Raw genomic sequence first — 21,027 nt, 5'->3', positions numbered from 1 at the left:
GCATCTCCCATGTAAACATCGGTAAAACAAAATGGGCCATTATTAGGCACAGCACCAAAGCCTGAAGCCTGCAGTAAGGAAAAAGTCCATCAGTTTCTTGATACGATTTAAGGAACCTGTTGAAGTACACAAGCTCTGTCATAATAAAAACTGGCAACTGGGAAGAATTAAACTTCAAAATAGTCTTTATTTATGTGAAAGTGACAAAGATAAGTGGCAGGTTACAACTCACAGCAAGGCTTTTACCTCAAATTATTAATTACAGGAGAACTAATTAAGCAGCAAGGAGTCTGATCACCTACAGAGGCTGCATGACAAGTGAGGAGATGAGAGCTCACCTGCACAAGAAGACAGCAATGTCACAGCAGCCATCTCAGCTAGCAAAGCAAGGGGAAAGGCAGACTTTTAGTAATTTACCTGGGGCAGGACTGCCTTTCCTCTAAACAGCTTCACAGCTAGTCTCAATAGGACTCACAGCAGCAAAGAAATGCATGTATGTTTTTCTTTCTTCAGTCAGTACATGTTTGTGTGAGGAACGATTGATTCCAAAGGCTCTCCTTACCTGTAGGACAATTAGTTCAGTTGCAGCACATCCCTGAAGAGACGAAGATAAGCAGGAGGACGTGTGCGTGTGTGGTACCAAGCAGGACATGGCAGTGCCACACAACCAGCAGCAGTGTGCTGGTGGATCATGGTGCAAACAGGAGCTCAAAGATACACGCCCAGAGCCCCAGTCCTGCACCACAGCTTCTCAGGCCAGCAGCACCTTCCTGCCATTTCATGGGGCCTGCAGCCAACAGCCCTCAGACATCGCTGTTCCAAAGGGCCCCAGCTCCCAGCAAGCAGAGCTCTTATCATAAGTCTCCATCCCTTTCAGAACTCACTCAACTACAGCAAGTTTTTATGCCACATTACCTCACATTAACATATCCACAGTCTCGCTTTCTTCAGGCTTCAGCCCCTCAGTTACCAGCGCAAAACAGCACCCTCACAGCCCTTGGCACTCCTCTCCTCAGTCCAGGTTAGGCTGCACTCCCAGACACGCTCCACCTTCACTCACAGACTTCACCAGATTAGCACCCCATAGCACAGCTATCCTCACCCACCCCACTGCCACAGCACAGTCACCCCAGCTTACCTCCATCACAGCAAGGCGTCACATGAGCTTCTCCTCATGCAGCAGCTTCTCCTGGGAAGTGCAGGGTTCTGTGCATCCATCTTGCTCCTCATTTCTTGTTTCTCTGCACTCAAGAAACAGCTGTGTCCCAGCCAATGCACTTTGAAGGTTTACCATGCCTTCTACAACACACCTGGGCACAGCAGCCTCGCCACCTCCATTCCTCTGGTAAGGCACAGAAGCCCATTGCACCAGACCTCAGGGCAGCTCTTAGTCACCTTCCCGCCAATTTCCAGCAGTCCAGAGGCTGCAACAAATACCCCCAACCCTTTCTTCTTAGAGGGGCCAAATCCTGATCACCCTAAAAAACAATTTCACTCCAGTCAAGAGAAGCACCACCCAACACTTTCCCTCTCCAGAGGCGTCCCTGAGGAAGACTGCTACCCCCTCCCCTGCTGGGCCTGGTACTCAGCCAGCTGCCACCCATCAGGGTGATGGTGTAGGGCAGCCCTGAAATGAGTGCAGCTGGGCCAGCCCCTGCACCCAGCAGGACACAGATAAAAGGTGGGGGAAGGGAAGGCTTCTGGTTTTGTCCCATTTTCCCAAAAGACTGTTCATGAGGCAAAAGTGTTAAGCATCAGGTCTCCTCAATTTCTTCAGGTGGTCCTTCTCCACTTGCACTTGGTTCCTAACTAGTGCTTCTGTGGAACTGCATCCAAAGGTTGAGGTTACTTCTCTGGCACAATACTAGATAAAACATTTATTTATTAAAGCATCTTAGGTTGAAGGGTGTGTGAGATGGGCCCTATCAGGAGGTTTCCTGGATTAAGCAATGTAGCAGATCTCCTCTGGACAGTGGCCACAGCATTAAACATTTATGCTGAGTATTTTCACCTCTTCTGAGCATGAGAGAATGTGGGATTAGGGACTAGATGCTAAATTCCTACAAAATAAAAGTGTTAAGGTCAGCACTGGCTGTGTCTTCCTCGTTCCTACAGTGAAACCAAGGAATACACGTAACTCTTTCCCCCCACTTCTAGATTACTGCTGTAGCAAAATCTTTTTGTAGTGAATACCCTTTATCACTGCCAGCACTTCTGCTCTAAACTGGAGCTATAGCCAGCAGAGCAGGTGAAAAGCACATCACACCGCAGAGATCAGCATCCTTCAAGGCCCAGCTCTGCTCTGGCAGTCAGAGCTCCATGGGTGAAAGACATCGCATGTGTCCAGTCACCCCAAGACAGCACCGATGGAGTAGTACGTATTGTATTTTATGAGGAGAAGAGGACTAGCAGATATAAGGAGTGTCCTGAGGAGTCAGTCACCAACACACGAAGTTAGTAGTTTAAGAACACCCGCTCGCTGACTGTGTCCAGTTTTAATCAATGGATCAGATAATGTGAGACTTAAAGGTTTCAATATCAGAGCAGTACAGCAAACATCCATAGAAACAACCAGTGGCTAACAATCAAATACTGAAAATGACTCTGGAAGTTACATGACCTCTAACTACGTCCCTTTTCCATTTTACAACTGCTGTGATAAAATGTTATGAGACACACATGGCTTGAAACAGATAATTACTGATAATCCTGGCTGGTGGGAGAAGCAACCATCTGACAGATGGAAAACAGGAAGGTGACAAGAATTTAGCAGACATGGGCGCTTCCTAAGAATTCATGCATTGAAGTCTGAATAAACATTTAGACAAAAGGTCAACAATTCTATTTCTATCTAAACCCAAAACAAATTAGGAAACCAAAAGTATTCAAATAATTATGAAAACTATTCCCATTTGAAATTCATCTTAATATAAATCGGGAAATCTAAAACTGTCAGCATTGGAAGTGAGGAACTCATTCCACGCACAGTGATTAATAACAAATGGTTACAGCACACAGCATCAGCACACTTCATCTTATATACTCTAAGTTTTATCCTCTCTGCTTTCAGCATGCAAATGCCTTTGTTCATCCTTGTCTGACCTTGTTTCATTGTATCACTTGCTTCTTTCCATTTTCCTTAACAGTGTCTCTTCCTTCTCAGAGAAAAAAACAACTTCTGGTAGGCTCTGCTTTGCATTCCTTTCCTTTCTTCCAAATGAATTTATTTGCCTCTGCTCTCCTCTTTATTGCTCATGGGTAAAACAAGGGACATTGCTGGTTTCAGTGTTCTAATTGTGAATTTTTCCACAGATTTGCTAACCATTTTGCTGCTGGCCCTTTGAAACAGCTGAGCAGCAGCCAACAAGAAGTTTATGTAACATAATTAGCGATCGGGGGACAGTTGTGCCAAAGCATCGTGGTACACCATCAGGACAGCAATAGATTGCTCAGGGACCATGCAGTCTTCCAAGACTCACAAGGATAAAGCTTGGAGTAACCTGGTTTGACCCTGATCTAAGCCAAAGTTTGGACCTGAAACATTCTGAGTCCTCTTCCAATGTGCATTTATGAGTCCATCATTTTTGGAAGCACCCTGAAATATAGCTTCCACCAACTCCTGCAGGATACCAGCATTCCAATGAACATGATGTGAAAGCATCTTTGAACGTCCTACTCAAAGCTTACTAATATCTTTAGAGCCCTTACAATGGTAGCTATAAGGTTCCAGTTAGCAACTTCAGCTCCCACTAATGTCATTAGAAAAAGTTTGCTCAGCACAGCTACCAGCCTGCCTTACTCAGAGTGCTTTATTAATAATTTCTCATTTGGACAGTTCCTCCAATCAGATCTTTATCCTTTTTTCAAGCAGGAAAGACCCATTTTCATTCAAAACTCCTCAGAATAATGCTATTATATTCAGCCTGTGGTATCTGCAGGCTGTCCTGGCTACTTACCAACTTTTATGATAGGAACAAAGAGATGGTAATCTACTGCTCAACCTCAATTCCCTTCCCACCACCTCATTTATAATAAGAATATTCTTATGGTAGACAGTGAAGCGGGTGCCAAAATCTCACTCGCATCAGTGGATTGGGGAGGTCCCTCCTTGTGCTACATAAATCTTTATATGCATTTTACATGTTTTGTGTTTCATTGCATAAGTAGATGAGTCTACAGTCCTAGTTCTCCCATTTATAAACTATTTTCATACCTTTTGTGGTATTGTGGATGCTGGCCCTTCGTGCATCAAGGGAAGATAGAGCACCTTAATATTTCACATTGACAATATTTTTGCATTGATCCAAATGTTAAACACTCAGTTATACAGATATATTCTTGTGATCCTTTCCTGATCCCTTGATGCACAGATGTGAAGAGCTGCAACCAGCTCTTCAAAAAATAAACACATGGAAGCTTTCCAACTTGCAAAGTTACTAGTCTGTATTCTATAGGCTCTATGCATTTTCTTTGCAGAGATGATAATTTATGTGAAGAATCATGGAAATCCTGACAGCCAATAGCTCTTATTGGAACACGTTAGTAACTCATTTGATACCAGTGAACATGAAGACAGAAGGTAAAACATCTATTTCCCTGTACGTGTACGTACTATAGTGAATATTGCTGAAATACCACATGTATTTTTGATTTTATAATACATGCCCACATTTTCAGTAGATCTTTCTTAGGAACTCTGATACAAAATGCGAACCACGTCCAATGACCGTCAGGGTAATTACCAGAGCACTATCAGAGATGGACACAACAAGAGCAGGCAGTCTCACGATTTCTTATAGCTTTCACATTAAATCTGCTTGCTCTATTCACACACATGATTCCAGCAGAGTAATATTTCTCCTGGTATAACACCTTTGATTGAAATGGCACTGGAGTGAGAACAATTGTGATCCATCTGATGAGAGCAGGCAGCATTTGCCCAGTGTTCCATCTGTACGTTAAGCAGCCCCACAAAACACAATTGGTTTTCACTGGTCCAAAGAGACTCATGTCTGCATTCTGAGGGAAGCACAGGAGCAAAACTGAAGCACTGTCTCTAAGATCACCCCTTGCAGAATGCAGAAACTCATGTGAAACCCCCTTTGCTTTCAAAGACACTTAAAAACACACTACATAAATTAAAAATTGAAGGGAGAAATAAGAATTAAACCAGACTTCTTCTCATAGCCTAAGGGATGAAAAATACTTGTTTCAGAATTGATTACAGCCAGCAGTGGTTCATCTCTGGAGACCCAAGCTCAATTCGTAACTGAAAAACAAGGTTTGTGGTTTTAAATTAAGTAAGTTCCGTTCCTCTTCCCAGTCACAGTGTGAAGTCAAACACCTGACAAAGTACAAAGTGGTCAGAACAAGTACTTCCTCCTTTTGTTAGAAAGACCCGAAGATACCTCATGCAACCATCTTTTCTTTATCAGTGTTTAGTAAGTTGCAACTTGCACACTTCTGCATGTCTTGTGTTTTAAACGGATTCAGTGTTTGGAGGACAGAGGGTTTTCCCGTGCTTTTGTGCATGTAGCAATCATGACTATTAAAAATGCTTCTACAATTTTCTGTATTTGTCAGAAACAGAAAACAGCACATAGTCAAGTGCTGACCTTTTTGTTCTATCAAAATAACATGCCAAGTCCTAAAAATGGTCTCCATCTCAATTCAGTGCAACTTAGTGCACTCAGCATCTCATTTATGTTATTGATTCTTCACTAATACAAGCACTATCTCCAGCTTAAGAAGCATGCTGTAATTAAATCAACCAAAAGCAAGCACAGGCATTATTTTTAAGCGTAAGAGTTGAGTGTTATTTAAGTACTGCAACCTCTGCTAGACGTCTTCCCAACAACAGGCAGAGATCTTTGGAACCACGTCCATAATCTTTCTCATAGTCTATTTTTCCTCTATCATTTTCTTAATTCAAAACGTTTTTTTTTTTTGTTGTTGTTGTTTTAATTCCTCTAATCCTCTTTTCTGAATATACAAAAGCACTAAAAATGGCCTCTTTTAACCGCCAGTTGTTAATACTTATTCAATAGAGCAGCATACAGGGCAGGGCTCAGCCCAGCAGCACTGTACAAAGGCAGAGTCCCACTCAATTCCTCTGAAGCTTTGCCTACACAAAAAAAACTGCAATCCTTCATTTCAACAAAAGAAGCTTTGCATTACTACGTCCATCCATGAAAACATGCCCAGGTGCAGTTGGAATGCGTGCTGGGTAATTCCCTGCTGCAGTGTAGTAGGTGGAGCTCAAATTATGGACCAGATTCAGATGGCATAACTCTACTGACACACTGCTCATATCGAAGTGAAGCAGATGCTTCTAATACAGTGTGAGAAGCACAGCCAGCGCTCTCTCAGAATGACAGGAAGCACTTTTTAATATAAAAAAGAGACTTCTAAAAGCTAAGTTAATCAGGATTATCTATTTCAGACTCCCAAAAGTCAATTCCTGATCACTCAACCACAAAACTTTTGCAGGGGAGAGCAAGGAATTCTGCACACACACACGAACCCAAATTAAAAGAGCTTATGCTGATGGTGCTGCCGTGTGAAAGCCCCATTTAGAAACTGCATCAAAGCTTCACACTCCAGACAGCAGATCCAATGCCACAGACGCAGCATCCACCCCAGCAGGAGCTGGGCTCCCTGTCCCTGCGGGAGCACACGGCTCTGCAGAGGCACTGCAGCCTCCCTGGGCGCTGCTGGCAGCAGAGCTGCGAGCGCTGCGTGGCCGCTGCCACGGAAAGCATGAGCAGTTCATGCAGCAGCAGACAGACAAAAAGAAGTGACGTGCTCTATTAGCAGATGGGATTTTCAAGCACTGTCTCAGGGCACTCCGACTGGGAGAAAAAAGCAGGCTACAGCCCAAACCCAGTCAGTCTGAGATCCACTCGGGATCAAAGCAGAACACATACAGTAGTAACACAAAGCACCACTTTCCACAGGACACTGCACCTTAGCCTGTATTTCGAATACCAAGTTAACTGTCCCTTCCATTTTTAACTCTTCCATCTGGAATTTGGGAATATATCCTAACAGGCCAATTATAACATTTCCCAGTGACCCGTACCATTAATGCGCTTAGGCTGACAGTGATGAACTAAGGGAATGAGCATGTGAATTGGTCTTTCAGCAAGGGTATGGGCAACCTTACTTACGCTATGATCTTCTTACTAGTTTATTAGATATATATTTCCTCTTCAGAGCAAGTTTAAGATCTAATACCAAAATTTCACCAAGAATTCAAATAGCACAGCAGCCAGTTATCATCTGTTTAACTTAAAGTCAAATACAGGAAACAGACACTTTACACATCAGTAACAATTGCACACACACACACTTATTGCATCCTATCTGTATAAATTAATTTTCACAAATCCATTTTGCTTTCTCTACCCATACTCACATTCACAGAAAGCACAACACACAGACAATGTGAAACACTTCCTGTAGAAAAGCCTACGGGCTCCTATGAGAATAGTCTGGCAAAACCACTTTTGTTTAAAAACTCAAGTTCCAAAATGAGCCTTCAAAGAGAATCAGAGACCCACCACCAAGATAAAACGTACTCGAGGTGACCACACTTTCCATGTGCAACCATCACATGAGCTTTATTAAACCAGGACTTTTTCAGGAAATTATAAAAGTAGTAGCAAAACCCCATATTTTTCATCAAGTTTAACAACAGGACAGTCTCTCTCAGCAGAGCTCCCAGACAGAGCCAGACCACCATCTGGCTCCATCATGGAGCAATGACAACTCACACAAGCGAGCACCTCGCAGCAGCGCTCGGGATGCACGCACTCGGGTGGCTCTGCACAGCTCCATTACAGCCACGAACACACAGCTGCACACAGTCTCCCTCCTCAGAACAGAAACACACCCTCAGACACTCAAACAAGGGGGAAAATACAACATTTTATGCATTTTTCTACGCTTCCCTGCTACGCCTGTTACCAATGAACGTCAAGAAATACCTTAAATATCTCACTGCATTGTTAGCACTATATAATATATATAATTTTAATTGTTTTCACACATGCTAATGTTTCCAGTATGATAAATGTCTTTTTAAATCCTGCAGTTTTGTCACACTTCTGTTTGACGGTGACTCCCAGGCATACATATCAAGACAAAAATAAATACTGCTCTGGTGGCAAACACTTCAGAAATCTTAGGACGCTAATACAGTGGCACTTGAAGACTTTTTAAATACAACAACAAAAGACAGTTGTTAGATAGAAGCCTGCTCTGACACAGCTACAGAACCCGCACTGCATCTGTGAGTCCATCCCTGTTTGTGCACGAACAGCTTCCGATCTTCGGACACATCAATGTTACACTCCAGCCCTCTGCCCATAACCTTAAAAAAGCCCTCGGTGCTATTCCAAGCAAGCCTCCCCTCTAGCTGTACATCAGAAATGCTGTAATTCCCAAACAATTGAGGTAATTATAAAAATGAATATCATTTATTGTTTATTACTCTCATGTCTTAACACTTACTTCCATACAAAAGCCTGATTTTCAGCATCACTTCCCAAGGGCATCTCCTCTCCACCCAGGGAGACATAAATGGATGAGAAATTGTGCCGGAGTTTTTGCTATCACCTTTCAGCCCACACGAACTCCATAAATAAGGTTTTGGTAGGAGGCTCCCCCGACATTTTAGAGAAGTGGAAAGGGAGCTTCCACTCATTTTCAGTTCCACTTTATTTTCTGTTTTAAATCACATCTAACCCATTGCAAGTGAAGAAAAGGAAAAAAAAAGAAAAAAAAAAAAGAAAAAAGAAAAAAAAAACAACCAGAAATCATCACATTACTACTGCATGTTACCCTTCAGCAGTCTTTGGAGGAACCCAGAACCCTCTCCTGACCCCCAGCCTTCCACCAGCCCAGAGGGGCTCGGCCACATAGCGCTGCCCGCTCACAGCCGCGGCTTCCTGAGCAACGTTCTGCTTAGGTCCTTCACCTCCTCGGGGCTGCCAACCCGCTCGTAGCCCAGCAGGGCCATGGGCTGCTGGCAGTACTCCTCCACCTGCTTGATCTGCTGGAAGCTGAGCGCAGTCCTCCAGGCGCTCAGCGCCTGCGTGGCATTCCGGGCCGATACCACAAAGGGTTTGGAGGAATAGCCGGGGCCGCTGGTCATGTTGAGGGTGAACTTCTCCATCTCCGGGCTGACCGCCAGGTTAACGAAGCCGTACACCTGCCGCAGGGTCTTGATGGGCTCCATCACCAGGTCCTCGTAGCGCACGGCCATGTAGTTGCCCCGCAGCCAGTCCGGGGGGTGCAGGGCAGTCTGCAGGGTCTTGGCCATGCTGCTACAGATGACCTCCATGGCACCCAGGGCGTGGTAGTCCGAGCCGCCCCCGCCGTCCTTCTTCCCGCCCAGCTTGTGGCCGGCGTCGAGGAAGGGCATGCGGTGGATGCGGGGGTCGCGGCTCCTCACCACCTGCAGGCTCTCCCGGATGAGGCCGTGTCGGGATTTGATGCGGGAGCTGGCGACCGCCCGCGGGTCCCGCACCAGGTGGATGACTTTGAGGTCCAGGGTGGGGTCCCGCATCAGCGGGGCGAGGACGGCCAGGTCGAAGACGCGCACGCCCTTGATGACCAGCGTGCGGTACTTGAGGCACTCCTCCTGGAAGCGGCTGAGGCGCTGCGGGGGACACTTCTTGCACACGCGGTCGTCCACCATGCCCACCACCTCCTTGCGGTAGGCCGGGCACAGGGGGGACGAGCAGATCACCTTGTTGGTGGCCGCCCCGAAGATGCCCAGCGTCGTCAGGTTCTTCCCGGCGCCCGCCGTGCTGTACAGCTGGAACACGGAGAGGTCGCAGCGGTACAGGGAGCTCAGCATGTCGCGGGCCGCTCCCTGCAGCGAGACGGCGTCCCCGGGATACAGCTTCTGCCAGACGTGCCACACGGGCTCGTAGAGAAAGAACACCTCGGGGTTCTGGTTGAAGAGCTCCCCGAAGAAGGACGACCCGGAGCGCCAGGTGGTGAATACGTACACCAGCTGCCTCCGTCCGCTCTGCGGAGCGCTGCTCCCGGCCGGCGGCGGAGGGGGCCGCTGGCGGGGGACGGCCGGGGGCTCCCCGCAGCGCCGCGGCTCCCGCCGCCACTTGTACTCCAGCAGGTTGAGGGCGGCGAGGAGCAGCAGGAGCGCGTAGCCCAGGCAAAGCGCCAGCGCTTTCCGCCGGCACACTTTCATGCTGGGCGGCGGCGGCGGTGGGGCCAACTGTTGCTCAGCGCCCCGGCGCCCCGGGGCCCGCGGCGGGCAGCAGGGCGCACCGCCCCCGGCGCCGTCTCCCGGCCGGCCCCCCGCGCCCGGCCCGCATGGCGCAGCCGCCGCGACGGCCCCTCCGCCGCCCCCGCCCCGCGCTGCCCTACTTAGCGGCAGCCGCGCGGCCGCCCGCGCTTATTCCGCGCCGCCATCGCCGCGCGGCCGCGGCCGCCGGCGCGAGGCGACACCGCGCTCCGCTCCGCCCCGCGGCGCGGCGGACGGGCGGGGACCGCGCAGCGCATCGCAGCGCATCGTAGCGCATCGCGTCCCCGCCCCGAGCGGGGGGAGCCCCGAGCGCCGCCGCGCCGCCGACCGGCCGCGGAGGTGCGGCCCGGAATGGCGGCGCTCCGCCCCGCGTCCCCATTGGCCGCGGCCGCCGCAGTGCCCCGGCCCGCATCGTGCGGATCGGGCTGCGGGCAGAGCCGCGCGCCGCTCCCTCGGCTTTGTCCCCGCCGGTCCGCGGCCCCGCACCGCTCCGCACCGCCGGCCGTACCCGCCCACGAGCTCCCGTCTGCGGCTCCGGGGCGGCCCCGCCGGACCCGGCTGCGCGGAAAGCAGCGACCCCGAAGTTTTCTCCAAGCGCCGCGGCGCGGGGGAAGGAGCGGGAAGGAAAGGTTGAGAGGGAGCGCGTGGGTCTCTGCCTCTGCCCCACGCGTAGTCAGAACCCCGCTCCGAGTGGAGCGGGCTGCGGCTGCTGTACGGTACAGGAGATACGTCTCTGGAATGGGTGAGGGACAAAGACTGGTATGGAAGGCCCTCTACTCCGTTTCCTATGCTTGTTATTCTAACAGCTGCCGGAACACACGCCTCCTCCTTGTCCCCTCCAACTTTCCCAAAAGCAAAAGACCCCACTTCTGCCCCCGCTGCTTCAGGAACGCGTATCCTCCTCCAGTTCTGAACGACGTGTGTGACTGCTCCTGCTGACCCGCCCTTGCTGCGATATTTTGTCCCCTCCAGGTCTCTGAGCACACAGCTGTGCCCCTACGCAGCACTGCGGGCAGGGAGAGCTGTACACACAGTTCTTCCTATTGGAGAGAAGCCCAAAGTTCATCAAAAGGCAAGAAGGAAGGGAAGCTTTTTATTTTTAAAACGTGCAGCAGAGGGAATGCTTAAAGCCACACTCAGCACAGATGAAGCATGTCTGGTTGGCAAAATAAATTGCAAGCTTACACCTGATGAGCTTGTAATGACTGACCTGCAGCCACTGACACAGTACATAATGTAGCCTCTGAAATAGGCTGGAAACTTGCAGTTATTTTATTCTTTAGACCCAGACTCTTTGAGTTCTCAGCGTGCAAGAAAGGCCTCTGCTTGTAACACTTCTATGAAGTTAAGGTTCTCCTGCTCCCGTGGTAGTAACCCCTGGTAATGGTGAGGCAGCCTCCACCCCATTCATTTTTGGTTCTGGAATGCACTAATCCAGGCGTTAGAAGCTGTAACAGGGTTTCTGCTGTCTGCCTCCAGTGCTGTCAGGAGCACAGCTTCACTCCTGCTCAGGAAACCCTGGCTCCATGCAGCTCTGTAAACCAACCCACGTGCTGTAGAATGGAGCTGTGCTTTTTTGAATGTATTTATTCTGTGCAGGTGGACTCAAGCAGCCAGGTTTGGTGCAGCTGCAGCATTCAGCCCTCTTGGAGCAAGTTTCAGACCTGGTCACCAAGTTATCAGTGTAAGATATTCAGCATCAGTGAATATTCGTTACGCTTTATTTTTATATATATGCACACATGCACATTAACTTATATACATATATACATATATATACATACATGACAGATTTCTTTGGCCTCCTTTCAATTCACACCAAATTTGAGTTTTTTTCAAAACTGTCTACATGTCTCTTCCCTTAAATCTCATTTGTTCCCCATAACCTTATTTCTAGGCCAACTTCACTTTTAAACGTTGCATCTTGCTTGCTTGCTTTACTGGAGCCAAACCCCACCTCTCTCGCCCTGCAGGTACATTAACGGTGTGCAGAGGGATGGTGTAACTACAGCACATCCTTCATCCCGCACAGATTCACCCTGCAAAGTCCCCTCATCCTTCAGCTATAAATAAGTCAGCTGCACTTATCTCACACTGCAGCGAGCTGAGTAACTGTGAGTAAAATTCCCCCATTCAAGCTACAAGATAAAAACATTTTTTACATTTAATGCTTAAATATTTTATGCTCCACTTTAATATTTTATACTTGGTGATTATATTTAGGTTTCTTATATGTAATATTTAGAAAACCCCGATCTAAAAGCTGGATGTTTGCCACCCCCCCTTCATGAAACAGGTCTCTGAGCTCTGCCCACCATTGTGCTGGGATGGGGCTGACCAAGCACCGTGCTGCAGCACCTGGATCTGGGTGTGACTTCTGATGCTTCAGGACCTTATCGTGTTCAGAGGGTGAGGAGGAGGAGATACCTTCCTGAGGTGAAGTTTCAGCAAGATGTGATCTGTTAAGGCTGGTTAATTTGGGATGAAAAACAGAGGCTTGTGCTGTTATGCATTTAGAATATGTAAGTCCTGGGTATTAATTTAAAACTCCCATATCTAACCCAATCTATTTGAAAGGAACATTAATGCCAAATTCCTCAAATGCTGCTCCGAAGTGAGGCTCTTGAAACAGAAGTGAATGATGCAGATTGCCAACTGTGAACAAAAGCTATGTAAAAACAGAGAGGCTGCCCAAAGTAGAAGATCTACCAATTTGTTTAAGACTATTTTCGCATTCCCAGATGGGTGAGAGAAGTCTGCCCAGCAGCCTTTAAAGCTACAGGTGTTCATATTTTGCATCCTCCTTTCAACACCGTGCTCAGCTTCCTACAGCCTGTGCCATCCCACGCAGCAGCGCTGCCCTGCAGAACGCAGCCATTTCCAACAGTGCTTCAACAGCCATCCCATTAACTGATGGAGCTGCAGTCAGCCTTTACAGTGCTGGTTTGCTCTTCAAATGTTCCTTCTGGGCAGCATGTGCAAAAGCAGTGCTGCAGAAGGCGCTGACGTGGGCCAAAATTAAAGCAGGTGTTGTTCAAGTCATAAACAGAAATAGAGGGCCAACTGGAGAGCCCATCTGGAGCAAGCTGTGCCCTGCCCCCACATTTCTCCGCTATATTTACCTCCACTTACACAGGTGACATTTTCAATAAAGTTAATTTCAATAAATATTTATAAATTCCTGTTTGTGCAGCTGAAGGAATCCTAGAATTTTATGAGTGTCCTGAGGACATTACAGCACAGTTAAGTCTTCACTTGACTTTTATTAAAATTAAAAACCCTTTCTCAGCTGTTCTGTAACTGTTCTATGTTACAAAGGAAATTAAGAGATTCTAGTCTTATAATCAAATACCTTACACAACATCACTGCACAGTTTCACATGAGAAACCTCAAACCCTTTGGCATGGCGCATCCAAGAGCCAATTTAGCTGCACTGCACCAATGCTCTGCTCTCTCCCAAACCCACATTAGGGTATCCCCAACACTTTCACAACCAAATTCATGAACCAGAGTTAATGGTTAATTAGCATCCTCACACTCTCCAACCCCATGGGTGCATTGCCCAGGCACCCCTCTATCTCTGGTCAGCGCACCTCTCCCTCTGGTTGGCAGCCCCATACCAGGGGCCGTCCCCAGGCTTCGTGGAGGTTCCACATTTGCTCTCAACTGACCTCTTACACACAAGGGCTTGAAGAGTACAGCTGACGGTCTGTCTTTAGGCAAGCAGCTAATGGAAGTTTTCCAGGCCACACAACAGCAACGACTGAGGAAGTAGTTCCAGCAGTGTTGCAACATACCGTGTTTCTTGCCTGTAAGCTTTAAGTGAAGACTTAATAACTGGAACATTCACATGATCCCTCCCAGGTGATTACTCTGGGCTCTAACATCAACAAGAGATCATTCATTCATATTCAGCCTTTCCTATCATGTGGGGCCACATGAACTCTCTTCCTCCTTTTCTGTCTTTGACATATGTTGCAGGAACTAAATGGACTCAGAGCTGTTTGCACCTCTCAGAGATGATGGGCTCAGACTTACAGCAAAAGAAGGGAGTAGAGAGAGGCAGAGCCCACAGCTCACTGCTGCCGAGAGATGGCCCTGCTTCCTCATTTCCCCCTCCTGGGTGCTTCACGGCACATACACTGCCCACCCCTGTGCTCACACTGTCTTTCCACAAAGACACTCAGCCTACTGAAGCAATGCATGCACCCATTCGGCTTGCTTTGCCAGGCTACCTCTCTCCAGGTGCAGCAGGATCCTGCAGGTCTCCAAGTAGCTGAACAAGTGGGATGCAGCGTACAGCATTCACTCAGACCATCTTTTCAACACAAATAATCCAGATCATCGTCTAAGTTGATTGTTAACAAGGGACCCATTATCAAGAATGAGGAGTAACCTGCCCACCTCTGAGTCACTTTAACCCACCAAGCCAGCAGGAAGTCATTCGCATGAAAAACTTAAGAAAAAGCTTTTTCTCTTAATGAATTGGTTACTTGCGGGGCATTAAAGGCACCAGAAAAGACAGATAAGCATCAGAGCAGGTGGCATGGAGAGGCAGAAACAGGACCTGCAGCACACAGCAGCAAAAGGCTGTGACATGGCTGGGCCGTAACTCACGCCCTCATACAGCACTACACAGGCCTCGCTTCCTTCACGTGAAGTTTCTGCAAGCAATTTCAGGGGTTGAAGAGCTGCTCATCACCTTAATACCTAAGCAGCTCCTCCAAGCGGGAGATTCTTTGTTCAAGAGAGGATTATAGGAGCAACTCCAGTGAACAGCCCACGCCTTGTTAGTGGGCTTCTAAGAAACAAGGTCACTGCTAACAGCAGGAGCACAGCAGCAGCATCACAGCTGGACAACGTGGGCACGATCAGAGTCAGCCACCAGATGAGCTGGCAAAAGTAAGAAACCGTTGTTTGCAGAACACAAGTGCACAGTGCATTTTAGCAGGTTAAAAATAAAACCATTACTGGATATCGGCAAACTGACAATTTTATTGTCACCGTGTCGTTTGGGAAATTTTCTGCATAGAATACAAACAAAATAAGACAAAAAAGTTCATGTGAAACTACCATTTCCTCTTTAGGTAACCACGAACAGAAAACTTTCCAGCTTATGACAGCCACACAGTAAGACATCCCTGCACAAGGTCAGACATCAGAAGAGTGACAAACGGAACCAGCTTACCCGTGAAAACTGACTGTGCTGACAGAAGCGAGTGAAGGAAAAAATATATGCAATTAGTTAAGATTTCTGCATTCTACACAAGGAAAATACAGATGGACAAAATTAATTAATATTTGAGTTACGATTCTCACAAGAGTGGCTTTAATACTGGATAGCAGCAGTTACAGCAGCATGAACGGGTGGCACACTGAATGTCTTGCAGTATCTCACACAGTGACGACAAGATGACATTTCCAAGTATTACTCTGCTTGAATAAAACAGTTTTAGGAACTTAACATCCTTATTAAACTATTTCCTGGGTTTGAGTGCAGGTGTCAGATTTGTAACTCGTCAAGTCTCACATTACTAAACAGTTGATTTTAGAAAAAGTGAACCATGAAATTCTCTTACAGCCTACTCCACAGTCACTGTCTTCAGCTGTAGAGAATTCACTTCTCTTGTTGGACCTCTGTAACAAAACCCAAAATCTAGAAGTCTTTCAAGAAGGAATATATGGAAAGCAGATCAGGTTAGGTTAAGACGGCAGTGATTCAAATATTCATCAAAAGCTTTTACCTTAATGCACCAGAGTATTTGAGCTCTTGCGTAATTGTGCAGCACAGACACAAAATAGTTGAGCAAAATCTTGCCCCAAATCCCTCAAGAGGCCCAAGGTCAGCAAGCCAGCAATCTAGCAATCTAAACCTAGACACAAAATTCAGACCTCACTCCATATGCAGAAGTACAAGTTCTTCAAATTCTTATCTGTTAGAAGCACAAATTCCAAAGGACTGTAAATCAATGTGGTAAAAAAAAATTAAGATGAAAGATAATCAAAATGTATTTGCCATTTTTGGTTGATCTTGCTTTTTGTATCACAAGATTCTATTTTTTTTTTTCCTTTTATTGATACAGTTCAGAGACATGAGAAGTTTTCAATATGCAAACACACCTCAAGCAGTGGTTGACTTCCTAAGAAGCTTTGAGCACTCCATGCTCAGAAATGTCAAGTATTATTCATGCTGAATTAGAGTTCCAGTACAATTTTCACAGTTCTAGCTTCTGCCTTGAAAACACTTTGAATAAAACCTGTACAAACTGAAAACTATCTCAGTGCTGGGGCCTGGAGTCAACTACCAGTACATGTCTTTAAGGCAGCTCAAGTCTTTCTTCATAGAAACAAACTATTTTTTAAAAAGTACATGCAACGGAGAAGAGGATATGCATGCCAGTATGTATCCTCACAGCTTAAGGCATGGGGAGAGAAGAGCATTTTGAGGGTTTGGTTTGTTCCAAAAACTGAAGAATAATAAAATCAATCATGATCGAGTTTGGGCGTAACCTCTTCAAATTACTGCTTTTTTTTCACTGGGACTGATGCACTAATAAAGAATTTGGGTAGTTGCAGCTCTAAGCGCACGCTGTGGAAAACATTACTTGTCAGCCTTGGTGACAAACGCTTTATTCTCACAATTCAGAGCCTCCAAGGGGGAAGCAAAATACTTGCACAGCATCCAGTGCCTACATATGAACCTCAACTTTCAGAAATCAGCTCTTCCTCAAGAACTATACTGCAAAGGGTAAATGCAGCTGCTGTGCAGGGGAGTCAAAGGAAGTCACAGAGTTTCAAAAGAAGCTAATTGTGAACGCTTCTGTATAACGATACGGAAAACATGTGAACCAGGAGACTGTACACAGCCAAGCAGTTTTTCTCCAGAGATGGGGCTCCCTCACTCCAAGTGTGGGTGCAATTCGTACAAAGGTTCACACAAGAGAAGAATGGTTCAGAATTAAATTTAAAAAAATACAAAAAAAAAGATGAATTGAAGCTCTGTGCCTAGAAGATGTTTGCACAAATACCAAAATGCTCCATAATATTCAATGTCATCTCAAGCAGCAGGTAGGCTTCATCTAAGTCTGTCAGCAGGAGAGCCGCTAGTCCCTACCTGGGACTAACACACACTCAGTTTATAAGGTGAGCCCACCTCCCCCAGAACCCCAGCCCCATGCTGAGCTGAGCCCCAAGAGCTGGTATTTCAGGCTGCAGAGCACTGCTCAGCCACACCACAACGCAGCGGCAGCAAGCTGCATTGGTTTCTGTGCTTTGGAGAAACCTCATCACACAAGCATGAACATTTCTCTTTGATACCAGGGGTGGGAGGAGACAAGAAATCCCTTATCCACTCATGGCTCCTCTCCCTCCCGAAGCAAAGGGTTGGATACTCACTGAATATGTAGTGTTCAAAGATAATGGGCTGTCCCCATGCAGAATCAGAAATAACATTTGAAAACACTGGATCACGTCACCCTTGGTTGGAGCTTTTCCACAAGGCTTCATGCCAACCCTACTTTCTGAATCCCAGATCAAAACTAAAAGATGCCCACCCTATGCAAAGCAGAGGCTTTTTCACCACTTCACTCCAAAGCGGCGCAGAACATCAGTCAGTCAAACAAGTCCGCAGTAGCAGCACACAGCCACCGGCCCAGACACAGCATGGTGTGCTGCTTCCCCCTTCTCTGCAGAAAAGCCAGGGTATGAACAAAACTACTTACAAGAACATGGAAGAAAAGGAAGAGTAGACAGGACCAAAAGGTGTTCAACCTTTTGTTGAGTGCGGGGGTAGGAACTAAACTAAAAGCCAGCAAAAAAAACCCAACCACCACACATTCAGATTCTTAATTGCTCTGAGTAAGAAAACAGCTTTTCTGAAGACAGGGATATGAAGCAAAGAGCAAGAGGTAATAAATGGTAATACAGACAGCATTTAGACAACAAAGATACTGATAAAAGGTATAATAAAGCTGCTACAAAACAGTCTAACAGGTGTGCTCCTGTAGCTCTGCAGTGCCTTGGTTTCAACCTTTTATAATCACTGATGAAAATGCTGCAAAAGCTGAAATCAAAACTAATTTTTGAAGCCTATACACTGAGTGATTTTCTACCCTCAGCACGCTGCCATTTATCACTTCTCCATTTACAAGCAGCTCCAAGATGAAAACAATAGCTTTAAAGAAGTCAATCAGATCTGAAATTAACCTGACTTCAGTACTTATTTTTTTGCTCTAGAAAATTTGTTCCACTCTGTGCTGGGTCTGAAGAAAATGTATTTTAGAGGAAAAAAAAAACCTTAGTTCACAATAGTTCGGCTGCCAGAACCTGTACATCTGAAATGTTATGTTACAGAAAGAAAAATGCAAGAAAAATAAGCTGCCTATTTCTAAAACAAATTCTTATAATGTTATACAAAAAGCTGCATTCTTCTCATTATTTAGGCATCTGTCCAACACTCCTTGTAAGAAACCCTTTACAGTACACATGCATTCTCCATGCTTCCAGTATTATAGATCATCTCTCAGTTCTCATTAGCAAAGTTTTCAGTTATTTTTCACTTGGTTTTTACATTTAAAAGAATTTATATAACCCTGTAACAAAGTCCCCCCGCAGGAAAAAAAATGGAGAAAAATACATATTCGTTCCAAATGCAATTTGTACATTTTTCAGAAGATTTTTTAGATCCTGTTTCTGGAAGTGCTGCCTCCAAGGCTACATACATACACAACAAATATCTTCCCCATCACATTTACAAAATTCTATTAAACATAAAACCTCCAAATCCAGAGATACAATAGCAGGCATCATCAACACTCTGTGCCTATATTAAGTGCAGCTGTTTACTTTTAGAAACAGTTCACAGGAGGCCACATCCCTTTAACATGATGTTTCTATTACAGTCTGCCCATACCTTCAAGTATGAACATGGACCCCTCCCCCCTTTCTCGTGCCTGTCCCATTCCCACATCCCTTCCCCCCCCCCCTCCCCCAAAGGCTGCATGAAAGAGACCAACGTGAAGCGGTCTGAAGCCAAACGGCCTAATGCTGAACAGGTTTGGAGAGGGGAAATTCAAAAGTTAGACAGCCTCTCGATTCCAAATAAAATAAAAAACTACGTAATTAAAAATACTTGCTTGGACTTTTTTCTTATTTTGTAGAATTTCTGGAAAAAGAATAAATTCCACAAAAACAATGTAAAAAAAAAAGTTGTACATTCAGAGTAAAAATCATTTTTCATTTTTAACTGCAAGCTGATATTACTGTACCTATACTACAGGAACAAGTCAGAGCCTGAGGCTTGCTGTCCTTCCACTGATCCCCATTAATGTGAAAATATAACTTGCTGATATATCATATTATATGATATACATACACACGATTAATCTCTGCAGTATTTTTTTTTTTTTTTAATTATTTTTTTTTTTTTAATTAAAAAAAAAAATGAACAACCACATTGCTCTGCTTGAAAAAATACTGCCTGGGATGAAAACAGCAAAATACCAAGCAAAAGATCTACTTGCAAATCTGCTCATGTTTGGGACCAGACTGCTCAACTGCTCTTATAGTAAAATATCATGGCAGAACGGAGAATCCAACCACTGGATTCAAAAGGTGCTTTTATCTGGATAGTCAAGCTAGAGGAAACAGGAACAGCTATTACTACACCAAAAACCTATGCACCATAGTATGCCTGAAATGCACAGTACTTCCAAACAAACTACGAATTTCATTATAAATCTGCATCCCCAGTGGGGCAAGAAAACAACATCTTCATTTTCTGTTCAGATTTTATTTGAAATCTAATTCAAATTGTCAAAGCTACAAAAGAGGGGGAACATTGGAGTTATTTCTGCTATGTCACAACATTCTAAAACAAAATATCACTACTGCCAGCAGATCAGTTACACACATCTGATGAAACTTCTAAACACAAAAATGTTTCATTTGGGAAATAGTCACAAGGAAGATATTTTGTACAATATAAAACAATGACGGGTCTACAGATGCAGATACTCATGAGTATACACGTGCATTCACAAAAAAAAAATCAGGAATGCTTTTTTGTTGGTTTTTTTTTTTTTTTCCTTTTCTATCCTTGTTTTTTTTTTTTTTTTTTTTTTTCTTTTTCCTTTTTTTTTTTTTTAAACAGACTGTTCAGGCACAAAAACAAAATTGCATTTCCAGTAAGTGACAGCATCATAAAAAATATCAACATTGTCAGTGTTTGCTTTTCTTTGACTTCTTGTGAGATCTGTGAGGAGAACGGGACTGAGACCTGGATTTTTTCCCTGACTTTTTAGGGGACCTCGACCGTGATCTTCTTGATCTTTTGGGTGTCCTGGAACCAGATGGTGACCTGCAAAAAAATAAAAATAAAAATCTTACAAAGATGAAGTTTTTATGTTAAATGCTAACTGGCAACATCAACTTCACAGTTACTTGCCATTTCTGTTTGAGATAATCTAACTACCATCTTTTTCCTATGTTGAAGTGAAGTGACGGAACCGCACCTGTTTTTAAAGCAAAAGGTAATTTCTACATTTTAATGTTTTAGACGTATTTTGCCTTTCACTACTCAGAAACCAGAAGAATAAATTACATCAAATCATGTCCTTCTTAAATCAAAATATGGAATTCACAGCCTTCCACAACTGCCTTAGTAAACCTGGCTCTTGTGTTTCTAGCAGTCGATATCCAGATGGATAACCTCAGAAGTGAAAGATTATCTTGAACTGTGTTATGCTGAAAT

General features: G+C 45.3%; 2 protein-coding genes across 5 annotated transcripts in view; both read right to left on the bottom strand.

Moving 5' to 3' along the window:
• Nucleotides 1-8,935: 8,935 nt before the first annotated feature.
• On the bottom strand, nt 8,936-10,219 carry CHST2 (carbohydrate sulfotransferase 2; the record flags this gene model as incomplete). The annotated part of the gene is made up of 1 exon (XM_079539549.1): nt 8,936-10,219. The coding sequence occupies one exon, from the start codon at nt 10,217-10,219 to the stop codon at nt 8,936-8,938; it is 1,284 nt and encodes a 427-aa protein (XP_079395675.1).
• A 10,015-nt stretch (nt 10,220-20,234) lies between these two features.
• U2SURP (U2 snRNP associated SURP domain containing) overlaps nt 20,235-21,027 on the bottom strand; it is a gene marked incomplete at its 5' end in the record, with an annotated part of 41,565 nt that continues 40,772 nt past the window's right edge. For all 4 annotated transcript variants that reach the window (XM_079539855.1, XM_079539856.1, XM_079539857.1 and 1 more), the window contains one exon: nt 20,235-20,634. In XM_079539855.1, coding sequence (XP_079395981.1) covers nt 20,496-20,634 — 139 coding nt within the window. In that variant the 3' untranslated portion in view covers nt 20,235-20,495. The remainder of the gene's footprint in view (nt 20,635-21,027) is intronic.

Source organism: Tetrao urogallus (genome assembly GCF_951394365.1).
Source record: "Tetrao urogallus genome assembly, chromosome: 9".
NCBI classification, from domain to species: domain Eukaryota; kingdom Metazoa; phylum Chordata; class Aves; order Galliformes; family Phasianidae; genus Tetrao; species Tetrao urogallus.
The sequence above is the reverse complement of the archived record's forward strand: the minus strand, read 5'-3'. Positions and strand labels throughout refer to the sequence as shown.